This window comes from Mastigoproctus giganteus, chromosome 7, assembly GCF_048544385.1.
Source record: "Mastigoproctus giganteus isolate SK-2022 chromosome 7, ASM4854438v1, whole genome shotgun sequence".
In the NCBI taxonomy this organism is placed as follows: domain Eukaryota; kingdom Metazoa; phylum Arthropoda; class Arachnida; order Uropygi; family Thelyphonidae; genus Mastigoproctus; species Mastigoproctus giganteus.
In genome coordinates this window covers 220,767,924-220,784,712 of record NC_143581.1, presented here as the reverse complement: position 1 = coordinate 220,784,712, position 16,789 = coordinate 220,767,924, and the positions used below count along the sequence as shown (strand labels likewise).

At 36.2% G+C, this 16,789-nt stretch overlaps 1 protein-coding gene across 1 annotated transcript in view; it reads left to right on the top strand.

The window, feature by feature from the left end:
- LOC150083706 (uncharacterized) overlaps nt 1–16,789 on the top strand; it is a 189,029-nt gene that overhangs the window by 50,702 nt on the left and 121,538 nt on the right. Inside the window, exon 9 of the mRNA XM_090378576.1 lies at nt 1,815–1,877. Coding sequence (XP_090234702.1) covers nt 1,815–1,877 — 63 coding nt within the window. The remainder of the gene's footprint in view (nt 1–1,814; nt 1,878–16,789) is intronic.

Genomic DNA, 16,789 nt, shown 5'->3' with positions numbered 1-16,789 from the left:
CAAGTGGACCAATCTGATTCATCCCCTTCCTTCTAGAGTTTACATAAGTAAAGAACTCTTTGCTGTTTTTATTTGCATCCCTTGTCAAAGGTTTCTCGTAATCTGCCTTCGCCTGCCTAACCTCCTTTTTAACTTGGTTGCAGATCAACTTGTATCTATCATAGGCTTCTGTGTCACATGTTAATTTGTATGTATCCCATGCAATTTTCTTCTCTACCATATGTCTCATTAGTTCATCTGACATCCATTTAGGCCTAAACCTTGAACAATATTTCTTAGTTGGTATGTAAAGCTTAGTAACTTCCAAGATAAGTTCTTAGAATGCTTCCCATTTTGAATTTGCTGCTGGTAACATCATTAGTTGGTCCCACTGTATAGAATTTAAATACTGTCTCAGTCCATCGTAGTCGCCTTTACGAAAGCAATAACCCTTCCCTTTACCCCTAATGGTAGTTACCTCTTTGAGTAAATCCCACTTCAGCACACTGTGATCACTGCCACCTAGTGGTTCATTTACCTGCAGATTCTTAATGCATGAAGAATCACATTTATGAAAACATTCTTCAACTTGGACATGTCATCAGATCTTTTGATAAATACTACACGTAATGGAACAACTATAGATGGTGTTTTTAGTCGTGAACTAAAATCTTTTTAATGTAAAAATTATATATCCTACTTTAGTCGATATGTAATTATGATTAATAAAATAAAAACATTGTTATATCATTATCCATGAATTTTATTTATTATTATTATTATTGTTAGCCATATGGTGCAAGGAAGCTTGAGGCTTATGCTGCACCAGCCAAAAAAAAAATTCCCAAGTTACCCTGAGAGAGAGAGAGAGAGAAAAGAATGATGTCCAGCTCAGAACCCTGGGTATGCCAAGCCCATATCCACTAGATGTGAGCATCTTATATCTGAAATTTAAAATGTTTCTAACGCCTGCCGATGACTTAAATGTAAAACACGTTAAATATGCTAACGGAAAGACACAGTATGTACCTGGTACAGAATTTTTTAAATTATGTTAATTTATTTCTGTGTTTTCTTCATATTTCGACTTTTGCGCGCCTGGACGTAATTATGAAATGTGTACCACCAAAAAATGATATGTGTATCAACGAAAATTGTTAATTGAGTTTTGGATACAGATTTTTTAAAGTAAATTAATGATACTGAAAAGAAAAAAAATCTTTTTATTTTGACCAGCTTGCTTTTCTTTAAAACTGAATTTTTAATTAAAGAAATTTTTGCTTTGTCATTCAATGATTTCATTGAATGCATTTTTTGTATTTTTAAAAATTGTTTTTTGTTTTTTGCTGGTTTTGTTGTTAGCACCACCGTTAGGTGACAGGCGGGAGTTATCGAGTTGGATGAGGGTTTTGCTTGTTTGCCGGTGCAGTAAATTAATGCATATAACATATTTTATTTATTGTACGTTATAGTTAATGTCGTTTTTAGTTATCGAAATAATTTTCTTAGCCAGAATATAACGCGAACATATATTACTAGTTTTTATTGTTTATTAACATGTACGTAAAATAATTCGAACACTGACATAACAACTTTGTCCCCCAAAAAAAAAAAAATAAATAAATAATAAACATTATCGTAAGTTTTTTTAATCCTCTGATTGAATTTCTAATTCTGATCTGTATTAATAAAAAAACAAAAAACAAACATGCAGTGATATTATTTTGCTTTAAAACTTCGAAGGGGTTTGAATTTTGTAATTTGCCTTAATGTGTTATTTCCAGTTCTACCAGATTTATTGCTTGGTGAGCGGTCTTCTTTGAGTTAATGTGATTATTTCAGGTTCTTGTTATTCAAGTTATTCATTCTCATGCACGTCACACATACCTGAACATTTGGTAAATAAATTTATATTTTTTACCAGTTATTATATATATATATATATTATTATTATTATTCTTGCTTATTATTCTTTGTGGCTGCAGTATTAAAACATGATAAACCGAATATGTTTTAGAGTAATTTATTATTGTCTCATGGGAAAAACACATGCTTCCTGAAACTTTGTCGTGAGATTCCTTTATTAATTAGAATTTTTCGTTTACAGATGATATTAGTAGACTTTAAATTAGGATTGCAGTTTTCAACATTGCCTCACTGATGACTAGGCCATAGTTACAGGTTTAGTTACTCTAATTATATATTCATGCAAAGGCTATGTGTTCAGTTTTTTTAAAACTGAAAGATATAATCAAGAAATCTATGATTTCAATTAATGGGCATCCTGAAAAAGATTGATATACGTACATTTAATATAAAAACTTTTGGTATAAGGGAATTTGAATTTATTGAATGTTCTTGTTTATACCCCAGCACAACCTCTAGGTCAGTAGAGTTTACAATAAATCATCAATACAAATGTTAATTGTATTTAGCAGTCACGGGCTTGAACCCCAATCCACTCAAAGAGTGCATGCTGCATCAACCCTTATTTTACACAAAAACACATTACATTACAACAAACCTTGGATTTTTTTATCAATATTTTATTATGCACATACAGTGGATTTCACTCCAACACAATAAGCAAAGGTATTACTCCGGTACAGCCAAGCTAGGAATGTGGCTTTAACTAAGGAATAAAATAAAACTGTAACAGGTTCAATGAAACTGGAGATCATGAGTCATTTAATGGACACAAATGCCTTTTTAAACTCATATATCTCATATATCAGGATTTAAACCTGTTAAAGACAGATTAATACTATTGGCAGGGTCTAATGCATTGGAAATTCATAAATTAAGATTTTTTGAATATCCCTCCACAGGATATTCAAAATCAGAATGACAGGATGCTACTATGAAGGGAATATGTAATTTAGGGAATCCATCCAAAATGCTGGGTGATACTTTTTTTTTTTTCCCAGCAGAAGTTGGAATGGTTTATCTTAATATTTTAATCATCTTAATCATTTAAGCATGTTTTAATCATCATTCTACTCTTCCATTTGGCATGGGTTGAGTTCCTATTTTGATATCGACCCCCATTGTTGTCGGTCTCTTGAATCTTGCATCATTTTTGATATTTCTGAAAGCCTGTGTTTTCCTTTAGGCATTGGAGCCATTCTCTTTTGGGTCTTCCTGGTGGTCTCTTATCTCCAATTGTTTGTTGTTTGGTTTTTAGGAGCATTAGCAACTAAGGCCATATTGCTCCGGGGATATGCGATGGTCATTCTCTGACCGTATTTCCGCATCCTCCGTATTTGGTGGTCACGGGCTCGAACCCCAGTCTAATCAAGAAACGTGTCTACGCACTGCTGCTCCTCCCCACCTGGCTACGGAGGCGCCTATCTCCAATTCTTCCTGTCAGTACTACAATAGGCAGCCTGTGTTGTTTCATCTGGTTCACATGTCCAAACCACTGAAGTTGTTTTTTGTAGATCTGCTCTATTATTCTGCATTCAAAATTTAGATCTCTCTTTACTTGTTCATTAGTTTTATGTTCTCTCCAATTTGTTTTATTGATTTTCCTTAGACATCTCATTTCAAATGCCATTATTTTTTGCCTTTCTTTCTTGTTTATTCTCCGATTCTCTGTTAAATAAGTTGCTGTGTGTATGATGACATTGTTTGCTATTTCATATGTGATGTGACTAGTTACAAGAGTGAAAAGAAAAATTTTTGGTATAGAAACTAATAATTAAAATTTTTAAATTTTTACTAAATTGCTGTGTTAAACAACTTTTCTGATAATAAGGTAGTACTTCAGGACAGTTTGATATTAAGCAGATAATTATAGGTTTGGAATTCTATATTCTTGTTGTTGCATGTTTAAGCCTAGATATTAACAAGTATTCATTTTTTTTTTTTTTTTTTTGAGTGATTGTCATTTTTAATTAATTTAAGGCAGCTGGATACTTGATAATGGAGTATAGTATTTTCATTTCATCGTGTGTGTAAATCAGGGAGGTATAGAATGGGTAGTGACATTTAACATGAGAATGGTGACACTATTCTCACAATAAATTGAGGTTAGTGTTATCCTTGAAATGTATACAGAAATAGGGTTTTTAGATCTGCAGTTAATTTGTCTTTGTCAGGTAGACTCTCATTTTACTTTAGCAATTACAAAGCATATCAAAATTTAATCAACCAATTTTACATCCTTTATTTCTCTATCATTGATATTTTGCATTTCAGTATGGATTTTTGTTTGTTTGTCATTTATTACTAAGAAGCATTTGTAGCCTGCCTCACTTAGCTATGAAGGGATGACATGCTGATGAGCCTCTTCAAATGAATGGCAAGTTTCTCCACTTGCCATTTGTTTGGAGAGGCTTGGGTTTGAATCTCACCTTGTAAACTGGGGCTGTATTTAGCTGATTTCAGGTGAAGAGAGTAGGGGGTTTTTCTTTTGAGTTATTCCAGGTTTTTCAGCCTGCCCAATGTACAGATTGGCTTGTGAATGCACTTCTAAGACATAATATACAGTGGCACAATATGGCCTAAGTTGCTGATTCCCATAAAAATCACACCATTTATGCTGATGATTTGATGTTTTTTGACTATTGTAAAAGATTTGTGGAAATGAACACTAACCTACAGCTGGAACTATGGAGGCTAGATAAGTGGAAGTGTGGTAATGAAGTTCCTAGACTGGTAAGATAGGCCGCCGTAGCCTAGTGGTCAGGTGCGCGGGTGCATAAGTACACGTGCCTTGCGTGACCAGGGTTCAAGCCCGTGACTGCTGAATACGGTGCTGTTTCTTGTATTCTGTCTATCTTGTGAATGCCGACCGGGCTAGCCGAGTGGGTAAAGTACCTGCCCGGCAACCCAAAGGTCGCGGGTTCGATTCCCGCCTCGGGCTTGGATCAAAGTACTGCAAAAACCTTGGGAGGTGCAATATGGCCACAGAAGCCGATGCGCCAACAACTACCAAATCAAAAAAAAAAAAAAAAAAAAAAATCTTGTGAACTCCTCTGACCGTTTGGTCGTCCCGGAGTATAAACAGAAAATTTATTTATTTTATTATTGTTGCAGTCATGCAGTTAGTTTGAAAATAAACGGAAGTGGTGGTATGTTGTAGAATCACACTTGCTCTAACGGATGGTTGCACAGAGATTGTCTGGTAGGCTGATGGGTTGCAAGTAACAACCAGATTTGTTAGTAGCGTTAATGTTCTGCATCACGATTTTGCAATGGAGTAATGAACGAATATTACATTTCGCTTTGGAATTAGAAATATGATAAAAAGTATATTAAAAATATATATATTAATATTAAAAATATAAATCTATATATCTAATATATCTATCTATCCATATATATATATATATATATATATATATATATCTGTAATATAAAAAATATATATCTATATTAAAAAATATAGAAAATAGAAAATATTTGGAATTAGAAAAAAAAATTAGAAAATATTAGAAAGTATGAAAAAATTAAAAGCTGTTTATGGTAATGAAAATTAAATCTGTTTATGGTGGTAAAACAGTTAACTGTTTATGAAGATGAAATATTAAAATTGTTTATGGTAATGAAAATTAAATCTGTTTATGGTGGTAAAACAGTTAACTGTTTATGAAGATGAAATATTAAAATTGTTTATGGTGATGAAACATTAAGTTGTACCAGTGTGTTTGAATGTTTTAAAGATAGACATGAGGATGTTTCTGATGACTCAAGAAATGAGTACAGAGTTGCAACTGTTTGGGAAATTGTGGCAAGAGGTCATTGTTTGACCCAGAAGCAATGAAGAGTTTCATCGTGTGAAGAAGGTTGTCATCCCTTGATTGTATTGTCATTGGAGATGAGTATTGGGTGTTTCGGTATGATCCAGAGATGCATCAGAGCATGCATTGGATTTCAAAATCATCACCAAGGCCCAAAAAGTTATGTTTACAGAAGTCCAGGATCAAGACAATGCTGATTATGTTTTCTGACAAACAGGGTTTGATTCACAAGGAATTTTAACCTGACAGGTAGAGAGTCAGTGCTGTGTCCTGTGTACAGGTGCTTCAAAAGCTATTGAAGTGCATCCTGGCGAGGCTGCAATTTCCACAGAAAGGCAGCTAGTTCTTGTTGCATGACAATGTCCCTGTCCATTCTGTACTTGTTGTGAAGACATTTCTGATGAAACATGGCATTGTATAGAATAACTGTCCATTCTACTCTCCCAATCTAGTATCACTTGACCTCTCCCTCTTTTCCCAAGGTGAAAACTGCACTCAAATAAATCTAGTATATTGAGAACATAAAAAAATCTCTTTGAATGCCTTCGCTGACTCTTTTCAGAAACTTTTAGAACGGTGTAATAAATGCATTCAAGCAGGTGGCACTTACTTTGAATAAATATAAAATCATTTTTGATTTCTTACACTTTGTGTTCGTTTTATTGTACCAGACCTGAAATTTTATTGCCATAACCTCATATTTTTATCCCTGCTTTTATAAGCAGGAATAAAACAAAATTATGACCAGTCATCAAACTGTCACTTACCGCATTTCCCCATGTATAAGACACACCTTAATTTTGGGGCCCGAAATTTGAAAAACAATGTATTACATAAAGTTATTGAACTCAAGTTTTATTCATCATAAAATTTATACAACTCCTCATCACTGTCAAAACTCCCATCCATTAGCTTGTCCTCATCTGTGTCTGATGACGAATCACTGTCTTCATATATTGCCTCATCCTCAGTTCCATCTATAGCATTTGAAATGCCACACTTCTTAAATGACTTGACAACGATCTCAATCTTGATATTATCCCAGGATCTTTTCACCCAGGTACAAACTTCTCCTCTAGTTGGTTTCTTCACTTTTCCTGCTGGTGTCAAATTGTCCCCAGAAGACTTCATCCATTGATTCCATTCGTCTCTCATGGCAGCTTTGAAGGGTTTGTTAATGCTGACATCAAGTGGTTGGAGCTGGGATGTCAAGCCTCCAGGTATGATGGCAAGTTTTGTTTTTTGCTCTGCAGCAATCTTCTTTGTGTTTTTTGTTATGTGTGCCCTGAACTGATCAAGCATCAATAGGGCAGGTTTGTGTAAGAGCCCACCTGGTCTCATGCTCCAAATTTTCTGAAACCAGATCTTCATCCCATCCTGATCCATCCAACCCTTGTTATGTCTTCTTTTGGCATTGTTTTGCGTTTCAAAATCAGCATAGGAGGCAGCTTGGTTCCGTCGGCACAACAAGCTAGAACAACTGTATAATGGCTCTTTTCATGTCCACTTGTCTTCACAGTTACAGTTTTTACCCTCTTCTTATCAACAGTTCTGTTACTTGGGGCATCAAATTGAAGGGAGGATTTCGTCCATATTTGCAATCTGTCCCAACTCAAACTGATGTGTCTTCCGACATTGAATGACAAAACGATGAAATTCAAGGAGCTTCTGCTCATAGCTTTCAGGCATCTTTTGGGCAAGTCTGGTGCGTGTACGCATGCTTAGTCCATTCCGTTTCATGAACCTGAAGCACCAATTGTGTCCTCCTTTGAAATCAGTAACTTCTTTTTCATCAGAAATTCTTCTTGCCTCATGCTGAACCATCTTTGTGGACACAGGAATTCCAATTGCCCTTTGCTCTTCAATCCATATCTTCAATTCCCTCTCTAAATCAGGCCATTTTGCTGACTTGCCTCTCATGGCCTTCTTCTGCCGTGGCGTTTTCAGTAGGGTTTCTTCTTCCCGTAGCCAGTCTCGGATTGTTTTCTCAGTTGGAGGAGGACCAAACTTAATTCAGCAGCACGATTTCCATTTACTTTTGCAATCTGGATCACTTTTAACTTGAATTCAGCACTGTACGAAAATCTTTTCTGAGCCATTTCTGGGCAGAACGTGGCAAAACGTAACCTAATATACCGGTAACAAGTGCAAAACAATGAGCGCAAAAAAACAACAAGCGCGAAAAAGCGGGAAATGCAAGTAAAAAAAATCTACAACCACTGTATAAAACACACCCAGTTTTTATACCCCAAATTTTCCGAAAAAAGGTGCATCTTATACATGGGGAAATACGGTATATGCCAACAATGAAACTTCATAGATTTTAATACTAAACACATGTCTGCATGAAAATTAACTGCTTGATTACAGTTTCACTTAGGTTGAAATGATACAAATACTTTTATTTACATGGATTGGGTCTTCTATTGGAATACTCATATACTATATATGTTTAATAAGCTGAGATTCAGAGTGGATTTCTGAATGTAGTTTATTTTTCTTTGGTAGAGTACATATTCAATTATGGAATTGAATTGAATTCTGGATTTAATTCTAGTCTGCAACTAACAATTATTTAACCATTTATAACATTATGATCCTCTATCACACTGAGAAGTGCTGTACTTAATTTGGCCTGGTTTTTTTTTTTTACAGTTATAATAGATCTTTTTAATAAATTAATTACAAGAATCTTAAACTTGTAATTTAGTTAAAAAATATGAAAAAGAATCATGAACTAAGAAACAAAGGCCTATGAAAATACTAGATATTGTATCCACAAAAAATATTAAAATATAATCTGTTTTTTAAAAAGAAAAGTTGAAATTTAGGAATATATGAAAAATACTGATTAACTACAGAAAAAACAAAGCCAAGATTGTTAGAGCACCTTGCTCTGTTAAATAGATGAGAGAGAGAGAGAGAGAGTATTGTAAAATAAAGTGGTGTTGACAGTTTGTTTTGGATCAATAGATGTAATATCTTAGCTGAGATTAAACATTCACTGTGAAGATGTCTCATTTGAAACTGACAGTGGGTAGTGACCACAGTGCCATTAAATAAGTAGTATCCAAAGAAATTTTGATTATTAAAGAAAAAGGTGAGAGCTTCAATTTCAAATGGAAAGGAATATAGTGAATTTGAAGAATTTCTTGGGCTCTATTAATTAGAATTAATAATTACTAATGGGGTAATTGTAAGCCAGATGAAAACTGGGGAAAGAAAATACCTTGCAAAGAGATCTAAGGATGGGAACAAAGATTTTTACTTTTAGTGATCACAGAGATGAAAGTAAATCAGATAGCTTCCTTAATAGATGGTGATGGCAGAATCATAGACAACCTAGATGATGTAGCAGATGAATTGAACAGTACTTTGACCTTCAGGTTCAGTGATCTTTGTGATTGAAATCACATTTCAACCAAGAGGAAATAGTGAGGAGGAGTCAGCTTGCTGTAAATTAAGTGATATGTTTTCTGAGAAGTGTCTATTGGGAAAAAACTACAAGTGAGGGAGGGTAAGGCTTCAGAGGTGGACAGTATACCTTTAGTTATACTAAACGGAGTTTTGTCTGTAATATACAGGAACTTTGCTGGCAGGGAAAAGAAAGTGATTATCCTGTTGTATAAGGCAATGGTTAGGCCACATCTTGAGTACTGCATACAGGTCTGGAGGTCACTTTAGGAAGGATGTAGATCTGGAATGGGTGCGGAGAAGGGGTTGTGAGAGTGAAAGGGTGGTCTTACCAAGACAGACTTCAGTTCTGCAAATTGCAATGCCTTGAGACTAAGCACTTGCAAGGTGACCCGATCAAGGTTTTTAAGGCTTTGAATGGATTGAGCAAGCTCAGTGCTGATGGCATTCTTCTTCATGCTCAGACTATGCATCTGAGACGGCATAAATTCAAATTGAGGAAGGATGGTTGCAAGAGAGATGCGAGATTTGCTTTTAGCCAGTGGGTGGGTGACTGTTGGAACAAACTTCCATCTGACGTTGTGGAGGTGGGCAGTTTGAATAAATTCAAGGAAGAACTAGGCAAATTATTGGAGGGGGAGGACAAGAGGGGTTTCTCTTTTATTATTTTGTAGGTTTCTCTTTTATTTTTTTCACCTGGCCCGAGAAACAATCCAGCATATTACCATGGGATGTAAGATGATCACCCGGACGGCGTACGCTTATAGACATGACCAGGTTTCCAGGATAATACATCCAGAAGCTAGCATAAAAACACTGGTTGATCAAAGAAAGGGTACATTTGTACATTAAAAGTAAAAACCTCAGGGTGTACTAGATTGCTGGAACAAACTTCCATCTGTTGTTTTGGAATAGCTTAAATAAATTTGAGAAAGAACTGGACAAACATTTGGCACAAATGGATGGGTGAAATGGGAAGTTTTATTTATTTTTGGCTGATGCTTTATAAGCTTGCTTTCTTGCATCGTATGCCTCTACTAATGCTAACTATACTGGGATCATGCCATAATAATGGACAAGATGATTCCACACAACAAACGAGACATAATCCTCATTGACAAGAAGATGTTGTTATTTGGTTGTTAGGAGCATTAGTAACTAAGGCCATATTGCTCCGGGGAGAAGCGATGGTCATTCCCTGACCACCAAATTCTCCGTATTTGGTGGTCACGGGCTCGAACCCCGGTCTAATCAAGAAGCATGTGCTTCGCACTGCTGCTCCTGTCCACCTGGCTATGGAGGCGCCTTGACGAGAAAAAAATGTTTGCCTACATGATTGACATTGCAGTGCCCAACACCAGCAATCTCCAGAAAACTTATCAGGAAGTACACAGACCTAAGACAGGAAGTAAAAGAAATGTGGCATATGGAACAAGTAACGACCATCCTAATCACTGTGTCAACCATGATCATAGGCCTCCCAGAGAACATTTACATGGAACTCTAGAAAGCTGCAAACCAGAACACCAAGAAAGTAACAGTAATGACAATAATAATAGTAACCGACCACCCTATGTACTTGATACCAGTACCCATCACGAACAAAAAACCCATAAAGGAGAAAAAGTTAAAATAATAATAAAACCATTAGTAATTCTAATAAGATATTTCAAGATATTCATTTGGACTGGTAAAGTGCTGGTATCCCTCATATCCATAATGGAGTAGCTGAAAAGCTGATGGTTATACTATAGATTGGTGAGTTTGATTTATGTGTAGTGAGAGGCACTGGTTAAATACAAGGTACAGAACCACCTTGATAAAGATGGAATCCTAAAGGCATCATAGAATGGGTTTGTGAAGGGCTGTGCCTGACTATTCAGATTAATTCCTGTGATGAGATCATAAAAAGTTGGATGTATATAACAATTTTGACATTATATATTTAGACTTCATTAAAACTTTTGATATGGTCCACAAGGATCTGATGCCCAATCTGGAGCAAATTGGATTATAGGTAGTTCATTAGGAGTGGTCGGATGTTGGTTGAAGGACAGGAGGCAGGATAGTCATAAATGAGTGTTCTTCAGAGTGGACTGATGTAGCAAGTGGCTCCCTTAGGGACCAGTGTTGATCCTGTTGTTTTAAATCTTCCTTAACATAAGCATGAGCATGGTTATTTCCTTCCCTAGTTCAAGTATGGCTTGCATCAAAGTGCTCCTTTGTTTTGTATTTGAAATTGGCCAGAATAATTTCAAAACAGTTTAGTTTTTGTTGTCATCCTATATTTCTAGTCTATTCTGCCCAGTCCATTTTTTAAAACATTATTTTTTTTAAATTGGAAACATTTATTTTTAAATAATTTTTTTAAAACAAAGTACCTACCAGAGCACTTTACAGACATTGTGCATTCTTGTTAAAGTTTAGCATTGAATAAGACTCACTTGAAGCATGGATTACATTTTTGCTATTGTGCCAGAAATGACTGCAATAATCATAATATTATTAATATGCATAGAAGTATTTTGCTCTTTGCGGGATACCAGAATTAATTAAACAAGTGTGGCATTATATAATGTGCACTGCAGCAGGACTGACTGCTGTGTTTTTTTTTCCCTCCATGATATTATTTATGAATTTCTAACATAGTGCTGCATATCAAAAATGAAAACGTTGATTGAGGACCACTAAAATTGATATTCATGTCACTCTGGTAGATAATTTTTTATTTCAACTTAATGGCTTGTGTAGCACTTTTTGGAAGGGTGTGCCTGTGCTTTGGTTAGTAAAATTAACAAAAGAGTAGAGCAGAAGCTGTCAAAATTTGCTGATGATTTGGAGGGTGGTCATGACTAGAACCAGGCTATATTGCTTAAAAAAATTACTTGGACTGGTTTACAAATATGACGTGAACAATGGCAATTAAGGTATAATGTTATTGCATAAGTAGTGCAAATGCTGCATTCTGTAAGTTTCTATAATGACAAACAGAAGTTTGCATATAAAAGCATCATACATTTCATATTGTGAAACAGACTACTGAGTCTCCTCACTTGTAACGTACAAATAAATAGCACTTCCCTAAAAAGTGAAGTATATTGCTATTTATTTCAGTGAGTAAAATTACTCATATACTGTTTCAGGGATTGGTCCTTCATGAGTGCATAACTAGGTACCCTCAGTTTGAGAAGCTGATAAACCAGTTGTAATATGTTTCTACAATATAATTGGTGGCAGAGGGTGTTAAAATACCCTTGGCCACCACCTCTTATATTAAAATACATGTAAGTTTAGATCTTTAAAGCTGTGGAAAGTATATAGCTATTGTGAAAATAGCACAAATGCATCATTCTGTATGCTGTTATAATGCAAGCAAAAGTTTTTAAATAGAAGCATCAGACATCCAATATTGTGATGATCATGCACTTGTACTAGTTGTATGAAAGTTAAATACCTTCTACAGCTCTAAATGTGTACAGGTGTCAGTGCAACTAAACATTAGGTTTTGCAACTAGGAACAGAAATTTAGGAGTAATTTGTAGTTAAAGTTAGCTCAGGACAAAAAGTACTTAGGGGGTTATGATGCAATCAGACATGAAGTTGGTCATTTGTTGTGATAGGTGACAATAAATCATTGACAGGTCTTTTGTTAATGATTTATTATTGAAACTGTTAAAGTAAGGAGAATTATTCCTATAGAAGATAACATTAGTATGAACCAGAGCTGTGATGCCCAATACGTTCTACGTTGATATCAATATTTGTAAAATAATAAGAGAAGTTAACCTCAGTATAGTATGTAGAACACTTCCGTATGATACTCTCCAGAAATTAAAACGAAAAAATCGAAAAATTTACATTAGAGTAGCAAATAGTTTAAAAAATAATTAAAAATCAATTTAACACAATTAAAAATCGATTTAATGCAATTAAAAATAAGAAAATTAATTAAAAGAATTTAATGAAAAAAATTGCAATACGATTTTCCTTCCTATCTCTCCTTCTGAGGAAGGAAAATCGTATTGCAATTTTTTTCATTAAATTCTTTTAATTAATTTTCTTATTTTTAATTGTGTTAAATTGATTTTTAAATTATTTTTTAGACTTATTTGTTACTATAAGTTTTTAGATTTTTTCGTTTTAATTTCCGGAGAGTATCATACGGAAGTGTTCTACATACTATATTGTGGTTAACTTTAGCATTAGCATTAGTAGAGGCATATGATGCAAGAAAGCAAGCTTATTCAGCATCAGCCAAAAAAAAAAAAAAAAAAAAAACCCTCTCCCATTTCACCCCTCCGTTTGTTCGAAATACCTGTCCAGTTGAGCTTTAAATTTGTTTAGGTTATCAACTTCAACAACAAGTGATGGAAGTCGGTTCCACCAACCAACCACCCGCTGGCCAAAGGCAAATTTCCGCACATCTATCCGACATCCGTCCTTCCTCAATTTGAATTTATGCCCTCTGAGGTGATTATTCTGAGAAAGATGAAGAATCCCATTGGCATTGAGCATGCTCAAACCATTCAAAGCCTTATACACCTCTATCAGATCACCTCGTCGGTGCCTAGTCTCCAGACTCTGTAATTTGCAAAACTTAAGCCTTTCTTCGTAAGAGCAACCCTTTGTTCCATTTACTAATCTTGTTGCCCTTCTCTGTACCCGTTCCAGCAGCTCTACATCCTTCTTGAAATGAGGCCTCCAGACCTGTATACAGTACTCAAGATGTGGCCTAACCATTGCCTTATACAAGGGAATAATCACCTCCTTATCCCTGCTAGAAAAATTCCTGTATATCATTGACAAGACACCATGAGCTACTCTTGCAGCTCGTCTGCACTGCTCAGAGAACTTCATATCTGCCTGCACAATTACCCCCAGGTCCTTTTCATTCTCCACCACTGTCAGTGTAGTACCACAGAGTTGATACATTGCTCTGGGGTTACTGTTACCCATATGTAGTACTTTACATTTGTCAATGTTAAACTTCATTTGCCACCTCTCAGCCCATCTGTTCAACCTTTCCAGATCCTGTTGCAGCAGCATAGCGTCAGTAGTGTCCTTAACGACCCTGCCAACCTTTGTATCATCTGCAAACTTAGACATTAAACTTGATATCCCATCATCAATATCATTCATAAACACCGAAAACAACAATGGACCCAACACTGACCTTGAGGAACTCCACTAATAACATTAGTCCACGTTGAGCAGTGTCCATTGATTACCACTCTCTGTCTTCTGCCACTCAACCATCCCCTTATCCATAGCAGCAATTTGCCTCCAATGCCACACTGCTCCAATTTGTGCAGCAGTCTTCCATGTGCAACAGTATCAAAAGCCTTTCTAAGATCCAAATATATAATATCAAAGTTATTCCCTGCATCCAGTTCTTTTGTGACTACATCATAGTATCCAATCAAATTGGTCAGGCAAGACCTGCCCTTAACAAAACCATGCTGCGTCTGAGCTATAACTGAATTCTTGTCTAGATGATCCTGCAGTGCTTCTTTAACCAGTGCCTCCATTAATTTACCTGGAAAAGAAGTTAAACTAACAGGTCTATAATTACTTGTGTCAGCCTTTGATCCTCCTTTGTGAATTGGGGTTACATTTGCACATCTCCAGTCTATGGGTACCTCCCCTGAGTCCAAAGAAGTTCTCATAATTATGGCTAGGGGTTTGCATACTTCCTTTGCTGCCTCCTTTAATATAACTGGATAGATCTCATCCACCCCAGGTGCCTTTTTTATGTTTATCCTCAACAATCTCTCCTGCACTTTCCTCTCGGTTATTACAAAATCATCCAGCTCACTGCCAATGTTTACTTTACCTACATCATTCTCCTTCCTGAATAACTCCTCATGCGTGAATGTAGATGCAAAATACTCGTTTAGATTGTTAGCCACCTGAGCAGGATCCTCAACTGTTGAACCATCAATATCCAGTGGACCAATCTGATTCATCCCTTTCCTTCTCGAGTTCAAGTATGTAAAGAACTCCTTTCTGTTTTTCTTTGCATCCTTTGCCAAGGATTTTTCGTAGTCTGCCTTTGCCTGCCTAATCTCCTTTGTGACTTGGTTACAGACCAACTTATATCTATCATAGGCTTCCATGTCACCCATTAATTTGTATGTATCCCATGCATTTTTCTTTTCTGCCACATGTCTCATTAGTCCATCTGACAACCATTTAGGCCTAAACCTTGAACAATATTTCTTAGTTGGTATGTAAAGCCTGGTAGCCACCAAGATTAGTTCCTTGAATGCTTCCCATTTTGAGTTTGCTGTTGGTAACATCATCAGTTGGTCCCACTGTATAGAATTTAAATACTGTCTCAGACCATCATAGTCGCCTTTACGAAAACAAAAGCCCTTCCCTTTACCTCTGATGGTAGTTACCTCCTTGAGTAAATCCCACTTCAACACACTGTGATCACTGCCACCTAGTGGTTCATTTATCTGCAGGTTCTTAATGCATGAAGAATCACTACTGATAATCAGATCAAGAGTATTGCTTCCTCTTGTTGCCTCACGAACATGCTGATGTAGAAAACAATCATCCAATAAATCCACAAAAGCCTTGCTAGTGTGCGAGTGACCAACCCACAAATTCCAGTCAATATCTGGGAAATTAAAATCCCCCATTATAAGACTCTCTGATTTACTGGCCCACTCTATTTACTTGTACAATATATTATTATACTCATCAGAGTCATTAGGCCTATAGCACACTCCTACTCTCAATTTTGATTTCCCTATGCTTATGTCACACCAAACTGACTCGACACTGCCCTGTCCATCGATGTCAACTGGCTTCACTTCCTTTGACTTTATGTGTTTCTTAATTAATAGCATAACCCCTCCTCCCCTCCTGTCCTGTCTATCCTTTCTATATACATTGTATTCCCCAAATTCCAGTTCCGCATTACTTATATCTGTGCGACACCACGTCTCTGATATCCCAACAATATCTGCCTTTGATGTTTTGAGCAATACCTCAAATTCATCAAATTTATTTACCAAACTCCTAGTATTGGTGTACACGCAGGTATACATGCACCTGTTTCTATTCTTAGCTACCCTAACACAACCCATGTGTTTACTTGTAACGCAATGACTACCAGCAGTCTCTGAAATATCCTGCATCTTGTTTTTCAGACTTCTGCTCATTTGAATAGAAGCAGTGCAAGAATCACTTCCACCTCTGCCAGTGGCTACTGTTAATCTATTAGTCCTTGTATCCCCCCCAACTAGCAGTTTTCCGACCCACCTAACACTGCCTCGACAGCATCAGCAAAAATTCTTGCACCCTTTCTATTTAAGTGTATCCCATCCCTGTAGAAGCAATCTCTCCTGTTAACAAGTACAGTCCACGCTGAAAAAAATTCTACCCCTTGAGCCTTGCACAATCCCTCCAGGGCCGAAATGATCGACAAGGCTCTCATCATATACTCCCTCCTATCGTGTCTGGGCAGAATTGCAGACACTTTCAAGTTCAACCCTAATTCACGGCTTTTTTTCAACAGTGACCTGTACTTGCTAAGTAATTCCGCCGGTCTCCTACTCTTAATATCATTAGTGCCAACGTGTACAACTATATCACCCTTTGTGCCCTTAAAAGATGATATCCGCTCTACAACGTCATCAACC